Raw genomic sequence first — 18,530 nt, 5'->3', positions numbered from 1 at the left:
TCCAATTGTGTTTTATTACAATGTACTCTCTATTTCAGCTTTTAAACGATCTTAATCATGTTTTATGAATTTTGTAGTGCTATTTTGCAATGGTTTTAATTAAATATGCTAATAAAAATATCATCATCATCACCATTTCTACTGATTGGATTTTTGTTGTTCTGGAATCATTTTGTATTTTTAAATGTATTACATTTTTCTAGATTGGTTTGGGAATTTCTTGTATTGTGTTTTTCACTTTATTACTGTTCGAGTGCTATATTAACAAATTCCACATTGCCTTTAAGTTAAGCATGACTGCTTTTGTAGCAAGCTACCAGAGGTTTAAGCACAGGTTTATATAGTGACTATCTGTGGTTTGCCCTGAGAAGTATTGTGGTTATTGCTTGAGAAGGGCTTCACCCCCTCAACTAATACCCCATGTTCCTAAACCTGGTCTGGACTACACCATCCAGGTGCTCAGTATCTGCTGGAGGCTTACCCATCAGACAAGCAGAGTTTACTTTCTGGGGTAAGCACTGGGTACAGTACTTGTCCCGGAGAGGTCCCTTTGGGAGCAGGGTCCTCTTTCCATGGCCCTGTCACTCCTGTGCCGTATCTGCGAGTAGTATCTCTTGCATCTGTCTCCACATGTATGTTATTTCCTAGGAAACTTAAGCTGTACTTTTTTGTTCTCCCTTCTGTAGTGCATCTCTGGATTCCTGCTGGATTCTTCAGCTAAGGGCCAATCCGGAACCCCTGGATACTTGGCTGCTGAGTGTATGGTTTTGTTGTCATTGTTATCCTAACTTTCCAGTGAGTGATTGTTCCACTGGCAGGTTCTTTAGATCTGCTATAGATCCCACAAGCATGGGCAGTGTTGCCCTCTGGTACAATGGTCCTTGGCTACCCCTTTTTCTAGTGTGAAAAAATGCTCGATTGGATGAAACCATTGTGTCAGTAGATGACTGTCTTCCTCTGAAAGATAAGTGACCATTCTGGCTACTGGCGCCGAAAAGTGACCAACCTTGACTGACTGCAAAGCAAGGTGTGTCCGCAGACCAGAGTCAGAGCTCTGAGTCACAGACAGCTGCAGGAGTGAGTGAGGTGCACTGATCTCCCTGGATAAGTCATGAGTCCCACATATGTTCCAGGATCACTGAACATTTACAGCCATGACCAGTGGCTTTGTGTGTTTCTTGGGAATTCCTCTGTGTCCAACACACTCTCTGGAATTCGTCCTCTGTCCCTTCTCTGGAGTCCCTAAAGCTTTCCTTACTGGTACTGCACATAGACATGGTGTAACAAGGTAATCTCGGGCATTCCCAAACACTCTGGTGCTTCCACAAGGCACCGTTGCCAACAGGCTCCAACGGGGGAATAGGGATATTAGAAATCACCAAGATGATGCCAGCACTGCCATTCTGCTATCAACCAGCTATCCTCCTGTCATAACTCTATCTTACTGAATAATGGTCACTGGCAGGCATGCAGGGTGGTGGCGATGTTAAGGCCGTAGAGAAGGCAATGCCTCCACCAATGTCTAAATCAGGGCCTTTCCAACACTTTCCACACTTGTACCTCATCCTCCCTTCGAATCCCATCCACACTCCTAGGAGTCCGGTTTTCTCCCCACAAGTAATTTATTAATTGTAAAGCGTGTGTTCATCTCCTAAGACTTTATGGTGTTAGGTAACAGTCGGCTAAAAAGTAAAAAACTTTAGCCCTATAAAAGGCTAAAAGGCTGAAAAATAGCGGAAGGAGTTAGAAAAATTTACAGGTTTTTAAGGACTTTGTCCTTAAAAGTTGCAAGGTGAGAGTGAATTGTGCTTAGATGCAGTGGCAAATTGTTTCATAGTTGAAGCCCTAATATGCTAATAGAGGGCTTTCCAAGCCGCAATCTTTTAAAACATAAAAAGCTGAACGTCATCATGAGAATTGTTATTGTTATTGTTATTGTTATTTTTGATTTGTGGCGCGCTCAATCACCTACAGGCCTCTAAGCACTCGGGAATCGATGGTAAACAACAACTTTGACAGTACAGAGGGCATCCACTAGCCTACGTGGCTCACAGGGCTCTCCTGAACAACAGCGTTTTCAGCCCCTTTCTGAAACGTAGGAGGTTTCCTGCCTTTCGTAGTGGCTCAGGTAGTGTGTTCCATAAATGCGGAACCAGCACCGAAAAGGCTCTACCGCCCTTGGTGGCAAGTTTGTACCGAGGGCAGACTAATAGCTGAGAGTCTGAGGACCTAAGAGCTCTCTTTGGGCTATACATTGTTATGTTATGTTATGTTAAAATATGTTTATATAGCGCTCGGCTACTCTAAAAGAGTGTCCCGGCGCTTTCCACATGAAGCTACAGTGTATAACAACATAACAAGAAAAACAAAAGCCCAGGGGAGAACAGAGAAGAAAATCCACCTAAACAGAAAGGTTAAAAAGCCAAGTCTTCAGATTCCTTCTGAATTGAAGCAGGGTGGGAGTGCTGCGAAGTTCCAGTGGAAGCGAGTTCCACAGCTGGGAGGCCTTGAGGCTAAAGGAGCGCCCCCCAATCCGGGCCTTCCTCACGCGAGGAACCACAGCCGTGAAAAGGGATTCCGAGCGCAGTGAGCGAGCAGGGCGATAGAAAGCCAATCTCTTCTGAAGATATCCTGCGCCTGAGCCAAACAGAGCTTTATGCACCAGCGTCAAAGATTTGAACATAATCCGCTTACGGATCGGGAGCCAATGCAGCGTCCGCAGAAGGCCAGATGCCCGTGCGCGTCTATGCAGACCAAAGATTGCGCGCGCTGCCGAGTTCTGTGTCACCTGCAGACGCTGGACCAAGTACTCTGGAAGACCCAGGAAAAGAGCATTGGCATAGTCTAGCCTGGATCCGATAAGCGCCTGCACCGTAATCCGTCTATGCTCCGCAGAAAGTAGTGGAAGAAACTTGCGGAGCATTTTCAGAATGCCGAAACAGGTGCCAACCAGGCCAAGAACATGAGATCTGAGAGAGAGCTTATTGTCAAGCTTAACGCCAAGATTTTTGGCCACCAAGGATGATTGTGCCGGAGGACACATGGCGGCCGGCCACCACTGCCGCCACTCGGGATCGGTGACACAGCCGAAGAATAATACCTCCGACTTACTGGAGTTGGCCTTTAGACTGTTCCGCTGGAACCAGCCAAAGACCATATCCAGACAGTCCCGAATTCTCTCCCCATCAAATGGCTGGTCTTTAGCACATGTGAAAAGGAGTTGCGTGTCGTCGGCATAGGACACGATCTGGGCTCCGTAAGCCTCCACCGCTGCCGCCAAGGGGGACATAAAGATGTTGAACAATGTCGGGCTCAACACAGATCCCTGTGGAACCCCAACTCCCAATGGCGGCATCTCGGCGGAGCTCTGGGAAACCCAGACCGTCTGGCGGCGGCCCTCCAGAAAAGATGAAAACCATCTGAACACCGTCCCCCTAAGGCCGATGTCAAGAAGCCTAGCGAGAAGCGCCTCATGAGGGACGGTGTCGAAGGCCGCCGACAGGTCCAACATGACTAGCATGGCCTTGCCACCCACATCCAAGGTCTCCCTGATGATCTCAGAGACCTCCACCAACGCCGTTTCCGTACTAAAATTCGGACGGAACCCGGATTGGGACGGATGGAGCAAGTTGTTAGATTCTAAAAAGCTCGACAAGACACCATGAACATGTTTCTCGGTGATCTTAGCCAGGGCCGGGAACAGTGAAATTGGCCTATAATTGGCCAAAACCTCGGCATCAAGACCAGGCTTTTTCAGGAGGGGGATCACCATCGCCCTTTTCCAGGAGCGAGGGACGCTCCCCTCTCGCAAGGAGGCATTGAGGATAGGGTTGACCAGGGGATTAACCACTGCCGCCATCCCGGCCAAGAATTTGGCAGGGCAGGGGTCAAGCGGGGAACCAGATTTGAGACTGGCCAGCAGGGCCCGGGACATATCACTGGAGACAGGTGGAAAGTCAGCCAGTACTGCCGTGGGCAGGGACGATGTTCCAAGTCCTGCCCCGGGGCCACAGCAACCCTCCACAGCGCTCTCCGAGAAGGAGGCCTGAATAGCCTTAATCTTGTCGGTGAAAAAAGTGGCAAGATCACATGCCCACGCATCCGAAGAGACAGGCGGGGGAGAATAGGAGGAAGGGGCCGTGAACTCCTTCACAATCGTGAAGATCTCCTTACAGGAGTTCGCCGCCGTCTCAATCCTCCTGGCAAGATATTCCCGCTTGGCACCCAAAATGTCACGATGATAGGCCTTCACCGCCGATCTATAGACGAGTTTGGCCTCCCCATCATATTTGAGGCGCCAGGCCCGTTCAGCAACCTTGCATTGACTGCGAGCCAGACGTAGCGCCTCCGTAAACCACGGTGCCGACTGCCGTATCACCGAGGACCGAGGGGTCACCCTTGGTGCAAGATCATCTAACCTCTCAGTCAGCCATAACTGCAGGGCCTCAGTATCTCTTTCTAGATCCCCCGAGAGGGGGCAGGGATGTTCCGTGAGCGCCTGCTCCAACATATCTGGCGATCTTTGATGTAAGCAGGTGCCATGCCATAGATGGCTTTATGGGCGATGCACAGATTTTTAAATTCCACTCGCTCCTTAATAGGGAGCCAGTGGAGGCTTTGTAGCAGGGGGGATGCTTTAGTGTGTCTTGGCTGTCTGAAGATAAGACGAGCGGCATCATTCATCACCACCTGTAGCCTATTTATCAAGGTTTTTGGTAGGCCAAGGTAGAGGGCATTTCCATCATCTATGCGTGAAATCACAGTAGCTGCGACGATGGAACGTAGCATAGATTGGGAAATGATAGGCACTAGTTTCCGTAGCTGTCGGATGATATTAGTACAGCTGCTCACCACTGAAGAGATTTGGCTGACCATAGAGAGGTCACAATCCAGTTTGATCCCCAGGCTCTTCACGTTCAAACTGGGTTTTGGGGCTGGACCTAACTCTGCGGGCCAGTAGAGGTCACACCATGGTGAGGTGGTAGATGAAATAACCAAGACCTCAGTCTTGTCTGGATTGATTTTTAGGAGGTTTCCTGTCATCCACTGGACCGTGTGTCTCAAGATATTCTGAGTGTGGAGTTGGGCGGTGTTTGTATTGTCAACACTCAGCAGCAGCTGCGTGTCGTCTGCGTAGTTATATACTGTGCAGCCCATACTCGCCAGGGAGGCAATCAGAGGCTGCAGATATAGGTTAAACAGCAGTGGGGATAGGGCCGAGCCCTGAGGTACCCCACATTCTATTTCTCCCACTGCGGAGATTTCTTCTCCGAGTTGTATTCTTTGTGTCCTTCCTGACAGAAAGGACTGCAACCACTCGAAAGCCCGGCCTTTGATGCCAAAGTCACTCAGCCTTTCCAGTAGCAGCGCATGACGACGGTATCGAACGCCGCTGAAAGGTCTAATAAAATCAGGGCGCTCGGTTTTTTACCGTCAGCCAAGCCTCTCAATTCATCCAGCACCGAGAGCATCACCAACTCGGTGCTGTGGTGTGCTCGGAACCCTGCTTGTCGTTCGTGAAGCAGGGAGTGGGACTCCAAGTACATGGACAAAGATTTTAATACATGTTGCTCCAGTACTTTAGAGAGGAATGGTAGCTGAGAGATCGGCCTATAGTTTTTTAGTATTGCGGGGTCTGCGCCAGGTTTTTTCAACAGCGGTCTTACCCGCGCTTCCTTAAGTGCTGCTGGTAGTTGTCCTTATTCCAGGGATCTATTTAGGAGATGGATTACTTGCTCCTCCAATAGTGGACGGGCTGCCTGAAAAACTTTAGGTGGACAAGGGTCCGCTGGAGATCCAGATTTGATTCTGGCCATCAACTGCTGCGGGCTCAAGATGTCAATCTCTGGAAACAGTGTGATAGCACAGTCAGTTTGATTTTGGGGGATTATAGGTGTAGCCATTCCATTAAGCGGCCCATTTTTTATGTCCTGGATGATGGTTCTTACTTTCTCCAAGAAATAATCCTGAAAGCAATTGCAGTTTATGGGAGACTGAACGCTGTCTGTTTTTTTGGTCAACTCCGACAGGATCTTAAAAGTCTCTTTCTGCACGTTGACTGCCTTACTTAGACGGGCTTCGTAGTACTCGGCTTTGGCAAGGATGATGTGTTTTTTGTATGCGTTCAAGGAGGCACAGTAGAGGTTCCTGGCTGAGTCCAGTTTAGTTTTCCTCCAGCTTCTTTCTAGGGCTCTAAGTTTCTTTTTATGGTCCCTCAGTGCTGGCGTGAACCAAGGGGCATCCTTACCCGGGCCTTTTAGCGCCTTCATTTTTATTGGCGCTATCTGATCAATAGCTAGTGTCAGGGAACGCGTTAAATCCGCGTATTGCTGATCTAGACTATGATCTAAGTTGGGGGGGGCAATCTCTGGGCAGGAATACCTCGGTCAGGGTCCTCAAATCGACCTCTGCCCATTTGCGGGTTTTCCTAGCCTCCAATGTTGGTTTGATTATTTGGCCCTTAATACGTAGCTCGCAGGAAATTAGGTAGTGATCAGACCAGATACATGGGGCAACTTCTTTCAGCGTAAGTGAGGGGTCTGTAGTCCATACCAGGTCAAGGGTATGACCTTTGGTGTGCTTGGGGACATTCACGATCTGTTTAAAGTTTAGCGCTGACATCAAAGTGTCCAAATGGCGCATAGGAGCGTCCCAGTGAGGTTTATCCCAGTGCAAGTTGAAGTCTCCTGTGACTAAGATTTTCGAGTAGCGAGTACAAAGGTCAGATATGATGGGGGCGAATAAGTCCTGGAAGGTTGGGGTTGCGTTGGGAGGGCGATAGACCGCTAACACCACCCAGCATGAGCGGTTTACTGTGACTTTCACCCCAAGCAGATCAGCCAGGTCGACTGTCTCTGATAGTAGGGTTTCTACTGACAGCATCTTTTTGAAAATCACAGCTACCCCTCCTCCCCGTGTGTTTCCTGGGCGGTTTTGCCAAAAAGCATCATAGCCGCTGGGGAGGGCGGCCAGGATGTCTGGCATTGAGCTCTCACTCATCCAGGTCTCTGTTAAGGTCAGTATATCAGTGTCGTTGTTTTGCAACAGGTTATAGACCTCGACGTGGTGGCAGTGGAGTGATCTGGTATTTAGACATGCTATTTTCAGGGTGGAGAATGCATCTTGATGTATAATGTTCAATGGTTTGTAGATAGCATGTGTTCTTAGTATCTTCAGGGTGTTGTTATCAAGGCAAGCCTCACCCTTATCCAGATTACGTAGGGCTTCCGAGGTGTAGGAGCGCATTGGTCCAGAGGTCCCTGCCCCCGAGCCCGTCCGTGCGCGGACGGGCGCAGACGGGCTGGACTCTGGCGCGACTCCGGCGACGCTCCGACGAGCCCGCCGCGCGTCAGCATGGCTGTCTTAAATACTGTTCTAGCGTCCTTCTGACGACTAGAGCAGCCAATCCTTGCTTTGGATCCTTGCCCTCACCAAAGATGTCTGCCGTTCAGGCAGTGTGGTGCCCTTCCCTGATAGAAAAGCTCAGCTCTAAACACAGTAATGTGGCGAAAAACGGGTGCAGGTATGCAGTCACAATGATTTTTAAAAGCAGGGTACAGTGCTTAAATAATACAGCAAAAAAACTGACAAAACGGGGATTTTTAAAAATTCAGTATTTCGCTCTCAGATTTCAGTGTTTTACCCAATGGAAACCAACACAGGACTGTGGCAACCTTTTCTTGCTATCCCAGATTTCCACGTCCCATTCAAGGAGGACAATAGGTGAAAATGTTCAGTTCCCTTCCTGGGCTCCATAGGATCATTGCTCCCTTGCTTTTACTGGCCACCTTCTAAACCTTATTGCCCCCTTTTAGTAGTATGACCTCTAATGGTGTCAAAATCTCTTTCTAAATAAGCCATTCATGCCTCAATCAGTTTTGTGTGTTGATCCTTACAATTTTTTATCTGTGTGAAGCGTGCAGGCTCTACAACACCAATTGCCCCCAAATTAGCCCCCTACAGATCACTCAACGACATCATCACAGAATACCATCAGGTGCTTACCACCTCGACTTATTTGTATTTTGTGTACTAAGAAGGCATGGCATGGGCTCTAGGGTAGCTCAACCTTATATTAGGTCATAGCTAGGGCCCCAGCGCTGCTGTAGACCACTCCTCTTACCACAGTCACCTCCCAGAGTCCAAATCAGTTTTCAATCGGGGGCTCAAAGGTTTTCCCAGACACTTCCACTCTCTCCCTGGCATCACTGTTACAGCTGAGCCTACTTGCAGTGCATCTCTCTCAGCATGAACACACCACTGTCCTACTAGCTTTAAGCAGTCATTTATCCCACTAGACTCACCAGAAAAGTGAATACACTATTCTCTTTCTCCAGCGCCCATCAATGAGCTCTCTCCATGAACCCGGAGCAGACCTGAAGGATACAGCCACACTAGAACTCCACCTCCCTTCCCCAAACATATTTTTTAGAAGTAGGCAGATTCTGTACTAAGCAGAGAGATCACTTAAGGGAAAGTTCAATTCAGAATGCTTTGTTTTCTCCAGTGCCAAAGATAAATACAAGAGTTTGGATATTTTTTGTACAATGAAGTGGCACCAATAATTGAGATAGAACAGGGTTCTCCAAAGTTGGTCCTGAGGGCCGGATCCATGCCACATTTTTAGCATATTCCTGATTCGATAAACGTAGTTCTCAAAAAATATGGCATGGATCTCTCCCTCCAGGACCAACTTTGGAGAACCCTAAGATAGAACATTGATATAAAATATGTATACAGTGCATGTAGGGTGTTATCATCCAAATTGGGTTAGATAATGTATGGACCTCCCTTCTAGATGAAAGGCTCAGTCTGCCCTATTTAGATTTTAATCAGAGACCCACAGGTTATGCTTTGAAGTTTACAGTGAGTAACAACCTGCTGAATTACCTTCCTGAATCCTTCCAGACAGACCATAACTTTAGTGTTTCCCAGTGCATCCACATGAAATGACATGGCTACTTGCAGTTTCTTGAAAGAGTATTGCAGTCACATAGAAACCCGATTCACTTCTAGTAGTGTAAAATACTCTAACAGAGATCATCTATTAGCCACTGAATGGGGTTTATCAGCCTCTAAGCTTATTTCCTTGGGATATTACAACTCTGTAACTGGTTTTAGAGTGAATAACCAACACTTGGTGACAAATCAACAGGTAGTCTCCAACTCAGTTGTTAAACCTTACATAATTCAACAAACTTCCTTTTGGCCCCTCCTAACATGAGGCAGAATGTTGTAATATACTAAAGTATTTAAATATGAGCTAATCAGGTAACTGGTAAATAATGTATCTTTGAAGAGTTCCTCTCTAATACGTTGTGATGTGCTACACTAAAACAGAATGCAGGACAAAGCTTAATGTGATACATTATTAAGTACAGATTGTAATATTAACTTTGTAAATTAATATGAGAGTTCTTTTTCAATCCCACAGAAACTGGACAGCTGAAAAAATCATCTAACAAGAAGCTAAAGGAAGTCTCAAAGACAATTTTGAAGGATGATAAAGGAGAGTATTCAGATCACAGAGAAATCAGCACAACAATAAAAAAGTCACCAAGAGTGAAAAAAAGCCCAGTAAGATATGGTTCTGATGCATTCAGTCAGTATGAAACAGATTTTATTGATTCTCCAGAGTCAGTTGAAACGCAGTTGACACAGGAAACTGAAGCAAACTCATGTAATGAACATGGGAAAAGCTTTAATGAGAACTCAAGTCTTATTGAGCATGAAAGAACCCACTATTCTGAGAAACTGCATGATGATTTTGAGGAGTGTATCATACCTTCCTCGGAAATAATCACTCACCGTGTAGTTGACAAACATGGAAAGATGTATGGTTGTAATGAATGTGGGAAAAGTTTCAATCTGTCCTCAAACTTTTACAGACATCAAAGAATTCACACAGGAGAGAGACCATTTGTTTGTGGTGTGTGCGGCAAAAGTTTCAAAGTATCATCGCATTTGAACTCGCACATGCAAGTGCACACTGGAGAGAAACCATATTCATGTAATGAATGTGGAAAACGATTTGGTCATTCCTCACATTTACTTTACCACAAACGAACACACACTGGAGAAAGGCCATTTTCCTGTGGTGAGTGTGGAAAGAGTTTCATTAGACCAGCCCTCCTCATAGCGCATAAGCGAATACACACTGGTGAGAAACCCTTTAAATGTAATGAATGCGGGAAAAGTTTCAGACGTTCTTCACACCGGCACACACACCAAGTAGCACATACAGGAGATAAAGTATATACATGTAATTATTGTGGGAGAAAATTCAATAGGTCATCATCATTGTGCACTCATCGTAGAATACATACTGGAGAGAAGCCTTATTCATGCACACAGTGTGGAAAGAGTTTCAGGCATTCCTCGCATTTAGTCTCTCACCAGCGTGTGCATTCAGGAGATAAGCCATATAAATGTAGTGTCTGTGGGAAGGATTTTGCTCGATCGTCAAGTTTAGTTATTCATATGCGCACACACACTGGAGAAAAACCTTATTCATGCAAGGAATGTGGTAAAACCTTTTGTCGATCATCAGATCTTTCAGAGCACCGGCGAGTGCACACAGGTGAAAAACCTTACACATGTAATGAATGCGGGAAAAGCTTTGGGCGGTTATCAACCTTAATTCCACATCGACAGGTACACAGAGTTGAGAGAGCATTTCAATGCTCCCTGTGTGACAAAAGCTTCTGTCATTTATCAAAACTAATCATTCACCAGCAAGTGCACACTGGGGAGAAACCGTACATCTGTGAATGCGGAAAGAGTTTTTGCCGAGAAATCAATCTGCAAATGCACAAGCGAACTCACACTGGCGAGAGGCCATTTGTTTGTAAAGACTGCGGGAAACGTTTCCTCAGGTCACCTGATCTCATCACGCACCAGAGAACACACACAGGTGAGAAGCCATTCTCGTGCTTTGAATGTGGGAAGTGTTTCACCCGATCAACAACACTAACAGGACATCATCTAAGGTTACATGGAAGAAAAATCATTAAAATGTAGTAATTGTGGGAAAACATTTCAATTACTCACCCTCAGACGTAGTTAAGAACTCATGTAAGAGACACCTGATACTTGTCCTGAATTGTTACTATTTTACCCATCATCATCATCTACCTATTTATCATACAAAACCTACCCATCCTAAAGAAGCTGCTGAGCAAACAATGGAGTGCACGTCAAAACGTTCATGAATTAATGGAATGCTAGATAGGGAAGACCTGTATACATCAAAAAGTACTCCACACATACAACATTCCAGATCTTCTTCGTAATGGAAGTCCAGGATATTAGATCTTTGCTTCTGAAGGACAGTTAGAAAAGTGATCATCAGGACAGAGCTTAGCCAGTTTGAAGTACCAGTATGTATTCTGAACTCTGTTAAAGATCAACTTTGCAACAGAGAAGACCACAAACATACTTTTTCATTACTGACAACTAGTCTTCAAAATAAACCTTTGCACAAAACATGTAGAGAAATTTCCTGCATAGAGTATACTCAAGTGGAATGGCATACCAAACTTATCCATTGACCAGACTATCTCAATTTGAATACCAGGAAGAAAGCACTGACCCCAGTTATTCTATACCTTCTGCATTATTAGGTTTTGAAATGTGTTCGAATAGGCACAGCTTACAGACAATTGTGCATGCAGAAACATGTCCTGTGAATCGTTCTGTAGTTTAAGTTAACCTGCTTCTCAAATGATTTTACTTCATCACATTGAATGCATGTGTCCAGTTATTTTTCAGCTCTTCAGGAGAAATCAAGATTGGTCAAGCTGAGTTTATAACACTAAGGCTCAAATTTCAGGTACCACCTCTCATTCCCTATGTTACATATCAACTGTACATCTTTTTCTGGGTTTTCATCTTCAAGGTTTGATTCCAAGCCTTCATCTACTTAACATGGTAACATTGAATGCTTGTGGCTTGTTATTGTTCAGATCTCATAAAGATTAACCATGCAGTATAATCAATGATATTGTTAATTCCATCTGTGATCTCTCGTGCCAGCTTCCAAAGGTAGGTTTTCAGCTTCACTAAGATTCTTTAAGCTATTCTTGTCAACACAAGACTTTGTGTGACTGAGAAGTTACATCGTTAAGTTTCCTGTGGCGTTACTGAGGTAAGCTAACACTTGTGATATTAAAATATACATATCTTATAAATTCTGCCATGTTACTGAAAGGTGGAAACCAAAAATAATCCAAGTGCAGAGCAGTATGTTAGCAACTAGAGAGTCAAGCGTGAAAGGTGATGTTTAATGAAGTAGTTCTTGGAACAGCTTCAATAAGACTTAAAGCACAAGGTAATAATGAAAATATAGTATATAAGAGTGAGGAAAATGGGTTACGTGGGGCTTCTAATAAGGCAATTTTTTAGAACAGCTCCAGTGGTCTGTCTCAGTGTCTGAATGGTAGGCCATTGGGCACAGAAACACATTGCTGATGTCAGAGGGCCAGTGCACCTTTGCCTTTAACAAAATGCAGATGCAGAAAGTAACTGCAAGCACACACTTCTGCATTAATTTACATCCTGGTCCAAGTAGCCACGTTTGTACAATTAAACTCAGCAGGATTCAGGAAACTGAAAAGAGATCGCAAGACTTAACCGGTCAGAGATTTCTGAATCTTTTTTTCACAAACTTAACTGGATTTGTGCAATCTGTAAAGCCATTCGTCACAGAGGTCTCACTTTCCCATTCCTCTTTAGATCGATACTAATAGGAAAGGGATAAGTACCAATAAAACTCAATTTGTGCTAAATAATTCAGAATATATTTATAGGTTATATCACGCCACATAGTTGTCCTATTGTACATCATAGAGGGGGAGTTCCCATGCTAAATACACAAAATTAGGATGATAGATGCCACTCACTGAAAGATGGATCAGCGTGAGCAATAAATAAAACTCCTGTGTAGAAGCAAATCACAACCATTGTTTTGACAAAAGTTAAGAAGTATTGTTGTAGTGGTCACTTCCTTGTCGTGGATTTTCCTCTTGCTTTGTTGTCATTTTATCAGCTAACTATAGGTGTTTTATTTGTTTTTCTTACTGTTTATGTACTTTGTGGCAGTCTTTTTCTTCAACATGACCAAAGATTTAGATTTATTGAAATACTAGGGCCCTGATTATGATCTTGACGGATGGAATACTCAGTCACAAATGTGACGGATATCCCGTCTGCTGTATTACAATTCCATTATATCCTATAGACCTTGTAATACAGCGTACAGGATATCCCTCACATTTGTGACGGAGTATCCCATCCACCAAGATCGGAATCAGGCCCCAAGTCAGAATATATACGTGCTAACTTTCTTTACGTTTGAGCATCAGTAAACAATTACGTGATTAACGTCTATGAAAACTACATAACAGGAGCCAAATGATGGCTTTTAAGACAAAAGCAGTTTTAAAATCCAAATGTTCGCTTATTAAGAAATAAAATAGATTTTCACAAAATTAGAAGCATTTGTAAGCTGCCACTTCTTCTACTTATTGGTTACTGAATGTAGGCCATTCATTCGTAGCCCTTGTGAAGGTCCCTTTAACCCATCTCTGAAAATGGCTGTCTAATGTGATGACAATTTTCCAGACAGCATTAAGTCATTCAGGTTTTGAGGAATATTTAAGAAATGGCAATTTCGGCCTTGTGAGGGTTCCTCTATTTAACAGCACATTTTCCATTAAACAACGTAGATAACACTATTTCATTGTGTAGGGATATTGATGGAAACATCTAATTAAAAAAATCCTTCTTACAAATGCAAACTTCTAACATAAGAAACTCGTTGGAAAAAGAATTATAGCTGAGAATAAAATAAATTGTCCCTCTAAGAGATGAACTGTTGCCCAATCCTTTTTCTGTACTTATAGTTTTATGGGTTCACGTTGCGTAAGCTTTCTTGATGAGACTTCACAACATTTGAAAGCCAAAGGAAAGAACCGAATGAGCTGAAACTTTGTAATCCTTCGGGCTGGGTTGATTAAGTAGGAAAGGGACATGATGGGGGCAAGTGTGGTGACTTTCTGATCTACCAAAGGTTTCAGGACAGATTTTCTGGATGAGGTTGCTAGGAGTTAATCTCTGGTAATATATGCTTTACCTACCCTTGCCCTGAAATCAGTGCAAAGAGGTAAATTCACATCATTGTGGCTTTAATCTTGCAGAAGTGCCAATAAAGCAATCGATTCCATATTTCATCCCCAGTTTTAGAAGAGATGTAATTAGTGTTCATGCCAAAAATCAAAGTTTCAACTTGAAGAGGATAAAACATTGTTTTTCTTGCTTTCCCAGCACATGTTTCATGTGATGTAAAGGTAACTTAGGTGACCAGATTCAGGGGCTTATTCAAATTTTGTCGGACAACAAAAAAACCATAAGGATATCCTGTTGGCCGGATTCAAAGACTAGATCCGCTAGGAGCTACTTCTTCACCACAACAGAAGTTAAAGCTCTTCTCGTTGTAGACCCCTTTTCCGTATACTTCGTGCCACCCTCATCTTTTCTTATTGACTTTGATACCAACGGCGTGCATTATTGACTAAAAGTGCATCTCATGCTGCCAAATTGCCCTTGCAGCAAACTTTCTGGTAAAATGTCTGCCTAGACAAAGACTAGAAAAACCGACAGTATAGCGAAATACGGATGAATGGGGTAACATGCCTAAATAAGGTACCTCTGCTGAAACGTGATTTACATGATTTTAATGAGTGTTCCCTATGTATACATTTACTGAAGCAATCTTAACAGATCTAGAATTGCATGATTAGATTTTTTTTTTCAACAACTCAATTTTATTGTTGAAAGCCAATGCAGTTACAGCGTCATGTGGAACGCCAGCAATATATGACAAGCAGACAAACGATAGCATTATTAGGCTTGTGTTTTAGTTTGCAAAAGTATGAAGAAATATTTTATTCAGCCCAGTCCCAAACCTACTAATTTAACACAGGAATAGTGTCCCATAATAACTCATACGTGCTGTATTTCTTCTCAAAACCACATTATATTGTGTACCTTGCTCTGCAGCATACTACACACTTCAGCTTTAAAAAACAAACAAATTAGGTGCTACAACGTACTGTAAATAGAACAAAATATCTCTAGTTTTAAGAGTGACATACCTCGAAGACATATTCCATGTCTTCATCACATATGCAGTGTCATTAGTTGTCTATGTGGAAATGCTGCCCAATGTATTTTTTATATGTGCATGTTCTCACATCTTACTCGTTTCTCGGATGGTATATACTAGAAGGAAACGGTGTGAAATTCAACTCACTGGGTAACCTCTAACAATCACACCCTCCATACAATAAAGACACCTCGGAAACTAGTAAACCTAAAAGGAATGGGCAACCCAATGCTGAAAGAAGGAACACAATTTACTACTAAAGTAAAAACGTATAAAGGTTGGTAGAAAGAAAATAGGCAAAAACCTCATCTACTTTCTAAGTTGGGGTTGGGGGCTCCCCAAGCTGTGCCTGCTCATTGTGAGTGAGCTGCTAGTCACAGTGTTCCTGTTAAGTGTGAGGTAAGCTTGAATCAGTGTTGCTGCAATTCTGGACAGTTTTCTTTGTGTTGTGTGGTAGTGCTGATAAAAAGAGGAGCATGGCTTAAACAATTAGTGCCACTAGGCTCTCAAGTAAAGTGCTTGCTGCCAAATAAAAGTGTTTGAATAGGAGTAGGTCATTCTGTCATTACAGATAGCGCAGCTTGACCACAGAGCTGTAGTGAGTTGGGCTCGTTTTGGAAACACTCAATGGCTAGCTTAACCCTTCGAGGAAGCAACACCGGTAGGAGCTAACACACGAAACGTCGATCCAAGTTAAAGTGCACCATTTGAGTGAGGAGACTATGAAAAGGGTTGGAGAATGAAAGGCCTTGCAGGTAATCTGTTTAGGAATAAGGCATTTCATATCAAATAGTTTGAAACTGCAAGAGGTTCAGGAAAATGAAAGAAGAAAAAATAACTACAAATTTATGCGTGCCTGAATCATGCATGTAATCAAGTACAATTAGAGGAAATAGGAGAAAAGCAATTGAAAACCTAAAAACGTGTAGGTTCCTGAATTACTCACTTAAATAAAATGCAAAGCAAAGGGAAATAGATGAGAAACTATAGAGTAGTTCTCTTTATGCCCAGTTCTACTGGTCAAGGAAGAGCCGCACTTGCTATATATGTATTAGCAATTAGTACAAAGAAAGTGTTTTGGGCCTTGCATAGAGTATGGAAAGCGTTATATAAATATTAGTACACTACAATACAGTTCTTATTTTTGGTCTTGTACTTTGTGCTCAGTCTAGGTTTTGCAGCTATTGCACGTTATTTACCTCTTTCTTAACTGAATGCTGCTGCGACTTCCCCCGTAATGTAATAACATTGTCAATATTACACTCATAGCGCTGTTGCATTGTCAATGTAGGAGACTGAAGATCCATGAACGAAGCCTGTAAAAAGTGGGTATTGACAAATTTTCCTATAGTAGTTTTAGTTTATGTATTAGCACCCTGACACATAACTCTCATTGAGAAATGTGGTCTGGTGAAAGCCACAGGTGTGTGGTAGAGACTTTTAGTAAATGTGGGTTTCCATACTGGGTGAGGTGACAACAGAATACATTAACTGCCTAAAAAGCCAAAGTGTGTTGTTTTTCCTAGGATGGAATTAAAACTAGGGATAGCTTATTGGAGGGGCTCTTTTCAGGGTCTAATCCATTAGAGCAACGCTTTGGATTCAATTCATGGGTCTTTCAAAGAAAGTCTTTGACCAATACATACATACCTTCCAAAAAAATCATTAGCTTTGGATACTCTATGCCTCAAAACAATATTATTTACCAATTAACAATATTAATGCTCCTGACTGCTCGCTTGGGCAAATTACATCTGCATACTCAGTGCTGAAATGTTGGCACTACCAATAGATTATGGTAAAGAGAAATGCTTTATCAAGAGCACGACGGAAAAACAGCATTTGAATGAATGGGAACTTTTGTAAGTAAGAAGAACAGGAAACAGGTGTGGTTCTGTAGTTTATTAGTAGATCAGACCCTAAGATGCCACAGGAATAAAAGCTCAGCTGCAACTGACTCTTACATTCCTAAGTACACACAGTGGAGTCACCAACATTCCACCAGAATTAAAGGAACAGTAATAATATAGAAACAGGAGAATGTAACACATCCTTCTTCTTAAATAAAAAAACAAATAAAAAAAAAACTATATACATTACAATGACATACAGGATCATTCTATATATATACAGAGTCACATCAAATAATCTTTAAGCTTGACAGGTTTCACAATGATTCGACCTGACAATCTTCTGGGCCTGGAAACATCCACCTTTGGAAGATCAGATGACGTGGATTGAACATGAGGGGAATGAACAGAACTCGGAACAGAACTAGAACCAGACCCCTTTTCCAACCAAAGATCACGTTCCAAATCATTGCACTTAACCACATTACATACATTCCATTTTTGTCCATCATCCAGCAGAACGCAATTACCCAATATTTTTAACACCTTCTTGGGACGAGACCATCTGGAAGAACCATCCTTGGATAACCCAAAACGAGAAGATCTCACCAAATCACCAACTTGAAAACTACATACACGTTTCATAATTTTAACATTATGCCTGTCCACATACTTCTTTTGGTAAGAGCTCATCCTACTGTTGAGATTTTCTTTATAATTGCGACCAGCAGAAATCTTGAGCATCCATGCAGGAGTCACCTTATTACAACTTCAATGTCGCCTATCACTATTAGAGTAAACAGATTCATCAATGACATTTACAGAGCTTTTCCAAGCATTAGGATTCCCTGACCTGCACATTTTTGAAAAATGACCGGATTTGTTGCACTTGAAACAAGTGACATTTGACGCAGGACACCAAGAATTTTCAGTGGTATGCTTGGCATTTCCACATCTGAAACAAAATTGCTTATTGTTAGGAACCATAGTCTTATTAGAAGACGCTTTGTTATATGTTACAGTGCTTTTGTTGACACCAGAAAAATTGCGAGGTCTAATACTACTATCACGTTTAACATTATATCTACTATTAAAAGTTTTTGGCTTACTGGACACAGTACATACCTCACCAGAATCTTTGTTTTCAGATAACTTCCGATCAGTGCTATGTGTATTGTTCAACTCTTTGACATAACGTGAATTATTTTCAACTCTCCTGGCAACAGAAATAGTTTTATGAAGACATGGATCTTTTAAGTAAGTAATTTCTCTTGGATTTTAACATTGTTAGTTCTATTGATGAACTGATCTCTTATGATTTCCTCATGTAACTCTTTAAACTTGCAAGTAACTGCTAACCTTCTTAAAGCAGTAACATACTGTTCTACAGTTTCACCAACCATTTGTGCTCTTGAAAAGAATTTGTGTCTTTCTACAACAATACTGGTTTTCTTACCAAAATTTTCTTCTAGTGCATTAAGTGCATCTAGATATTCATCAGATAAGGTTGATTCAAG

The 18,530-nt window shown here is 42.8% G+C and overlaps 1 protein-coding gene across 1 annotated transcript in view; it reads left to right on the top strand.

Moving 5' to 3' along the window:
* LOC147676826 (uncharacterized) overlaps nt 1–15,998 on the top strand; it is a 185,758-nt gene extending 169,760 nt beyond the window's left edge. Inside the window, exon 3 of the mRNA XM_086945239.1 lies at nt 9,434–15,998. Coding sequence (XP_086801365.1) covers nt 9,434–11,019 — 1,586 coding nt within the window. The 3' untranslated portion in view covers nt 11,020–15,998. The remainder of the gene's footprint in view (nt 1–9,433) is intronic.
* Nucleotides 15,999–18,530: the final 2,532 nt, after the last annotated feature.

The sequence above is a fragment of the Lissotriton vulgaris genome, chromosome 12 (assembly GCF_964263255.1).
Source record: "Lissotriton vulgaris chromosome 12, aLisVul1.2, whole genome shotgun sequence".
Lineage (NCBI taxonomy): Eukaryota > Metazoa > Chordata > Amphibia > Caudata > Salamandridae > Lissotriton > Lissotriton vulgaris.
Note: the sequence above shows the minus strand (reverse complement) of the source record. Positions and strands in the feature narration are given on the sequence as shown.